A 7439-nucleotide genomic window follows, 5' to 3' on the forward strand; every position below is an offset into this window, starting at 1 on the left:
AAAATAATTGAATTTATATGTGGTTTTAAGAAAATGCAGATTACTTCAATACAAATGATAAATTGTATTAGATTAATTAGATAAAAGACGTAATAGATTGTCAAACCGCTTAATGTGTGTGATTCCGGACTCAATAACAGCCTTAATGAGATGCATGCCCTCGATCCCGGACTCACAATAACGAAGCACTGATGAACAGGAATAAGAACTTTGAATAATAGAGTAAACAAAAGTATATTGCCTTGATGTGCGTGTTACAGTGTGTCTAATGAATAATCAGACCCCCTCCCCCCTTTGTATAGTATGAAAGTTTTACCTTAAGTACAATTCCATAAAAGGTAAAAATCTTCAGTTTAACTAATCACCGGTTCTCTGCCGATACGTGCCGAGATTCACGCCATGATATCCGGATGGTCGCGGATATCACGGCCTTTTGTTGGTCGTGCTCAATCGTCCGGTAACGCTCTCCGAGGCCTTTTGGGGTTCGAACCGGACCCGGGGGCCACGACCCCAGTACTCCGAGGACAGGTATTTTGCCTGGACCCGGGATCGAGGGGCTCCTTGCCTTGATTTCGGTTCCTTGTCTCACGTCTCTTGCTCCGTTTACTTCATTGGAAACCGAGGCGTTCCATGGGCTCGGTTTCACCCGTATAAGCAAAAACTTTACTAGTAAGTTAGCTCTGCGCTGCTGTGGTTTCATGTTTACTTCAATCGTTGGTTCATATGGCTTTTTCAAAAGATGGTCAGCTGGAACAACGCAAGGGAAAGAAAAAGAAATGGCTGTGGAAACTTCATTCTATATTGAGACCAAATACAACTGAGAATATAAAAGGAAAAAACAAATACAACGGCCTAGTAGCACAAGACATTATCCTTTTTCTTTCTTGGCTGTCTTCTCTATACACATTATCATAATAAAATTTTCTTTCTTGTAATATAGCCCTCAACACTTTGGACTATACACAAAGAGAACAAAACAGATTCGAGCCATATATCAGCTCGAGTACTTTATGCTTGAACCAAAAAGAATGAACAAAACTCTCTTTTTTACGAGCGAAAAAAGCACCAAAAAGTAAAAAATGGAGGAGAAACTGAAAAAGGGATGCTCAAATGCTGCTCCATCTTGCTTCCCAGATGTAAATCATACCGTTAATCAGTAAACGAGCAGTGGCTAAGAGTTGGGAACAAAAGTACCAACATGACCAAATCCCATGATGAAGAAGGCAAATGCTTGAATAAAGAGGTACAGGAAATAGTGATTCTTCCCAAAGGCAATGTCATAACATCCACAAAAGAAGAGGTACGCGCCAGTGGCAAGCTCTAACAAATGAAGTCTGTCGGTAAAAGAACAACAGAAAACTACACTTAGTCTTGCCAATTGGTCAAGAAAAACTACTTAAGGGCAGTAGTTTGAGGAAAAAAGCTATCAGTTGAATGGATTAGTTACCTGTCACCAAACCTAAATCGAGGTTTCTTAAACGCTTTGATGGCTGATTTAATCTTGAAAGCATCCCCTAGTTTCTCCGTGACGATCCATTCATTCACTCGTCCTGCCTCTAACAAGCCAACGAACGTAGCCTTAGTCCGATGTAATGACATGACATTCTCGAAAAGGATCCAAAATATTATCAGATGGAATGACCTGTTGTCAAATAGGCACAAGTAAAAACTCAGTATTTTATTGTTCAAACTCAAAATACTAACTCCAGTTACTATCAAAATGACAGACTATTTTGCATAGAGGATGCTAGCAGAATTATTTTTCCAGAGACTAGTATATCATTATCTCCTGCAATCAGTATCCAACATTTGCATTTGAATATTACTTGCTAACAACCTCTTGCAGAAATGCAGGGTAAGGCTGCGCAAAATAGACACTTGTGGTCCGGCCCTTCCCTGGACCCCACGCATAGCGGGAGCTTAGTGCATCGGGCTGCCCTTTTACTTGCTAACAGTGTGTTTTCCTGATTTATTTTTTCTGTTTATGTTGCTCCTGACTGTTTGAAGTAAAATCTTAACATGAAATGAGAATAGTAGGCTAGAAAAAGAAAACTGACCTTGGAGTTCCAACAGCATTGAGTAGTGTAATAATTGAAGGAATGTAAACAGCTCCCCATTTCGGAACCTCAACTTCAGGTACTAATACAGTGGCAGGCAATACAATACAGTAGAATACAAAGGTGACAATGTGGGCAACGACCTTCCTTACAAAGAAGAAGCTGTAAATCACATGGATCTTCTTCCATAAAGACACTTTCTGCAAAGAAATGAAGACGACATAAGAGCAAACGAGACCTTAGCTTAATCAGTTATCTAATTCACATAACAAGAAAGAATTGAGGAATTTACCCTATTTCTTATGATCTCCGTAAACATCTTCCTGAAAAGATTGGCAGGGCCACAAGACCAACGATGTTGTTGATAGCGATAGGCCTTGAATGTACTTGGTAATTCATTTTTCACCTATGCAAATGAAACAAGAGCATACAAGTGTAAATTTAGTATATGTCATTTTCTTTGTTTGTAACATAGAATATATATCAGTCCATTTCAGATAAGTATTACCTTGAGAGAAGAAAGGTACAAGAATTTCCAGCCCTTGAGACTAGCACGGACAGCCAGATCCATATCCTCAACTGTTGTCCTGTCCTTCCAACCTCCAGCCTCGTCTATTGCAGCAATTCTCCAAACACCTGCTGTCCCTGTGTTGTTTTTTCACACTCCCAGTGTAAGCTTTACTTCTATTCGAACACGAACAACAACTATGCCTCAATCCTAAGCAAGCTTGGGTCAGCTATATGAATCATAACTATCCATGTCACTCTATTTTATTGAGTATTACTTTGTTTCTCTAGTGGTGGATTCTATTCGACACAATTACTGTATAAAATTTGCTGAAATTGGAAAAATGACTAATGGGAGAGCAATTCAGCAAATTGTTAATACCATTAAAGCCGAAAAAAGCATAGGTGGAAGAACCCACTTCTTGCTCCACTGCGAAATGGTAATCCAGGGACATTTCTTGCATTCTTGTCATCAAACATTCATCAGCATTCACTGCAACATCACATATTCATATCATTCACACTACTAGTATTATCCAAAGGTGGATGTAGCGCATAAATTAACAGTTTCACATTAGGGTAGACCGTCTATATCACACCTCTAGGGGTGCAACCCTTCCCCGGTATTCTGTATGAATGCGGGATACTCAGTGCACCAGACTGCCCTTTAATATATTTAGTGCTAATAACTTGTTGAAAAGATCAAATTTAAATTCTTAATCTGTCTCTCAAACGGGTGTTCTCTCTAAAGTCTTAGAGCGTTCACTTATTAGTGTCGGTAAGTAAGAGGAGGCTGAGGTCCACAACTCCTATAGCACATGCAGTTGCTTGCTATATATTAGTATTTAGTACTATACATTTGTCTTCATCAAGACTCTATAACAGCCTTACAATTCAAGAATGTAAAAGATTTTCTGATCCAATTAATTATGAGCCCGTTTGGATACAAGAAATGTTTCCCTTTTTTAAAGAACTTTTTTTTTTTTTTTCGAAATCAGTATAAAATTTTCACTCAAATCACTTACAAAACTTCAAAAACAACCTAAAATTCTGTGCATGTCCAAACACAACTCTAACGTTCAAATACTATTTTCACTTAAAAAAAATTTCACCCTTTTTTTGAATTTTACAATTCTTATGTCCAAACGCCCACTATACCATTTCTTAATTGGATTACTTTTTACGTAAATTGCAGCTTTTGCAGTATTGAAAAAGCTTCCATTCCAGCCCAAAAGGACAGGTGTATTGATATCCAACTAACTATTGAAGTGCCTATCACGAGGCCAAAATACTTAAAGATCACCTTTTTACCACTATTTTCAGATGTATCCCTACAAAGGGTTCGGGAATGATGGCACTCAACCGGTGTATGTAGACAATCTATCATAATATAAATATTATTAGCTGCTTTCAGAGGCGGACTAATATAAAAGGGTTACTGGACCCCATAAATTTTGGTATAAATCTTGTATATATAGTAGAGAAAATGACATTCTATAGCCGTTGTAAAAATAATAGCCAAAAGAATTAATAAAATTTATATATTTTTTGTATATATATATATATACATTTTGTATGTTATACATAAAAATTATACTAATTTATGTACTTTTTCGACTACCAGATGTAACTAGTTTTTGGCTCGGGCTAAAAGTGATAATGCCCGTATATAGTATGTACACCTTGATGATGAATATATAAATAACTTGACACCTTGAAACGCTAGTTGAGCAGTTTGCTCCAATTTCTTCATGAAAAAAAATGGTTGTACCCCCGTTTAAAATATTGGGTTTGTCACTGACGGCTTCTACGGCTCAAACCCGTGATCTACAGAATGCACTATACTAATAAAGCCGAATTAAAATAGTAAAGTAACAAGTTATTTTACACCATTAAAAAGTATCCCAATTTTAGATTTTACATGGGTGTTCGGTATAATTTTCTTTTTAGGTCCCACTTACGTGAGCTACCAAAGGTAACAGGACTACTACGTGGCCCAACCAAATCGACCTACCAAGATTGTTACCTAAATCTAGTCGTTATTATTATATACATACAATAAGCAAATAGCTGTCAAAGCCACCGACAGCTAGAGTTTTTTTTTTTCGGGTAGAAAGATGATAATACCATAACACGTGAGTTTTTGAAACAAAAGCTTTACAGCCACTTTGGTATCATTTGATTTAAACGTAGATTATGCTGAAATTAGTAATACGGAAATTGTAATGCAGAAATTAACAATACATGAATTATAATGTATTGACTATTTTTTGTTGGATGTTTAGTTTGATATATTAAAAATCAAATACACAATGTATAATTTACAAGACGTGTTTATTTTTTGAACAAATAGTTATGAAGTGTTAAAACAATAATTATGTATTAATTTTAAACAATTCGAGGTCGGATATATGAATCCCCACTAATCATATTTCATTTTTAGGATCATGCTTTTAGCTATTTCGTTAATTTTGATTCATGTATTATTGATAACCATATTTTTATTTCGCATTTTAATCCGCATAAAATAATACTAAATTTCTGCATAACCAACTTACGTAAGTAGTAAGTAGCATTTATGATGAAAATAAAACTAGCAACTAAATATTGCATTAATGATGTTGTTCACTACACCAACCAAACAACCCCTAGTGTAATGATTCTTGTTACTTTAAGTGTGATTTTTGATTAGTAGAATAATAAAGCAGTGGAAATAAATTAGCAACGAGTAATTACCATATTTCCAACGAGCTTGAACAAGGCCAAGTTCAGGATTGTGAACTAGAAATGGAATGGTACGCCAAAGGAAATCAGGCTCAGGTTGAAAATCAGCATCAAATATAGCAACATAATCACACTGCTTCACATATTGATGTTTCAATCCTTCCTTCAAAGCCCCTGCTTTGTAACCATTTCTGTTGTCTCTAATTTCATACTTTATATTTATCCCTTTGCTTGCCCATCTCTGGCACTCCATTGACACCAAATTCTGCTCCAATTCCAACACAATTTAAAGAATCACATATGGTCTTTTACACTATCAGCGTAATTTAATTTATTGTAGCAGATTAAAGGGCAGCTCGGTGCTCAAAGCATCCATTATTGGGTTCAAGGAAGGGCCACACCCCAAGAGGTGTGATGTATGCGGCCTACCCTGATGCAAGCATCAAGGGCTGATTCCACGACTCGAACTGGTGACTTATAGGTCACACGGAGACAACTTTACCGTTGTTCCAAGACTCCCCTTTTAACTTATTGTAGTAGATTGTTTATTATATTTTTCAAGTTACTAATTCCATTCGCTATAGACAACTATTTATGATGGGGAGTCTTGGCGTAACTAGTAAAGTTGTTTTCATGTGACCAGGAGGTCAAGCGTTCGAGCCGAGGAAATAGCTTCTTGCAGAAATGCAGGGTAAGATTGCGTACAATAGACCCTTGTAGTCCGGCCCTTCCCTGGACACCGCGCATAGCAAGAGCTTAATGCACCGAGCTGCCTTTTATGGACAATTCTTTATAGTAATTATCTTTTACATGATAAGATAGGTGAACATTTCTTTCTCCTGTCAGTTTATAGAAGTTAAACTCTAATGAAGTTATTCATACCCTGATAATGGGATCAGTTGAATCATCAAGAACTTGGACTATAATACGATCAGAAGGCCATGAAAGGCCACATGCAGCTCCAATTGAGAGCTGATAAACCTGTGACAAAAACCAATTTAATCAAGATTTGTCAATGTTAAACAAATGATTATGAAAAAATTGACATTAATGATATTACTAGTACTAAGAAAAAATGAAGAGGAAAAATAACAAAAAGTTACATACCTCTTTTTCATTATACATTGGGATTTGAACAAGAACCATAGGATAAGATGAATTTCCAAGCTCAACATCATCTTTTAAAGATTCCCATTTGTAACGTTTTTCTGGTTTTTTACCAAAAAACTTCACAAGAATAATAACAATCCCCATATATACTCTCTCAATAAACAACATAATTGACATTAAAAGGCACAAAAATATTGCAATTCTGAGTAAAGGAACAATCAATGGGGCTTTGATCTGTTCCCAAATTATCGTTAGTTGTACAGTTAAATCATCAGGAAGCAAAGTTGTAGATGAAAAACGATCCATTTTGGAAAACACAGTAAAACAATGGAATTTCTTTTAAGAAAGTAAGCTCTTTTAACTAAAGCAGAAAAGTGAAAGAATATTTTCTTTTTCTGAGATTTTTTGCTTCTGTCTCAAGCAAGAGAATGGTGGAATGTCAGAGACAAAAAATAGAACTTACTGTAATGAAAATAAATCAAAATGAGGAGACAAGTTGTTTCTTTTTTATTACTTTTTTAGTGTTAAGAAAGAAATGGGACAAATAAAATGATGCTTTCAGCTTCTGCAATCAATGGGATAGCAGAAGCAGATGATTGCATTAATGGCTTGAAATGAAGAACAGAAGAAAAAAGAGAGAAGAAAAGAAGAGGAGAGTATGGAGAGAGAAAGAGTAAGGGTCTCTTTTTATAGAAGGTCTTATAATTTGGCTTCTGGTTTGGGACTGGTGGAGTAAAAAGAAATAAATAAAATTGATTGAAAAATGTTTATATATCAACTAATGTTATATAGTTTAAGTAATTGTACAAATAACTAAGTTTTGGTTATAAATTACCTCCGTTCACTTTTACTACTTTTACTGGGCACGCATGTATACTAAAAATAGATTTTTATTTTACTAGTCATTTTACGCATATCAAAAGAAAACAAATTCTTTTTTTTTATTATACCCACAGTATTTATTACTCATTTCAAATCATTTTCAGAAAGCCAATAAATATGCATTAATTAATATGGCTATCATGGTAAATTATGCACTTC

General features: G+C 35.5%; 1 protein-coding gene across 1 annotated transcript; it reads right to left on the bottom strand.

The window, feature by feature from the left end:
• LOC109229542 (glucomannan 4-beta-mannosyltransferase 9-like) lies at positions 768–7056 on the bottom strand. The gene is made up of 9 exons (XM_019395021.1): positions 6396–7056; positions 6171–6269; positions 5301–5553; positions 2947–3057; positions 2566–2702; positions 2350–2463; positions 2058–2257; positions 1448–1642; positions 768–1334 (listed from the first exon to the last, which is right to left on the bottom strand). Exons 1-9 carry the CDS (start codon positions 6702–6704, stop codon positions 1172–1174), a joined length of 1581 nt encoding a protein of 526 aa, XP_019250566.1. The 5' UTR covers positions 6705–7056; the 3' UTR covers positions 768–1171.

This window comes from Nicotiana attenuata, chromosome 1 (assembly GCF_001879085.1).
Source record: "Nicotiana attenuata strain UT chromosome 1, NIATTr2, whole genome shotgun sequence".
In the NCBI taxonomy this organism is placed as follows: Eukaryota; Viridiplantae; Streptophyta; class Magnoliopsida; order Solanales; family Solanaceae; genus Nicotiana; species Nicotiana attenuata.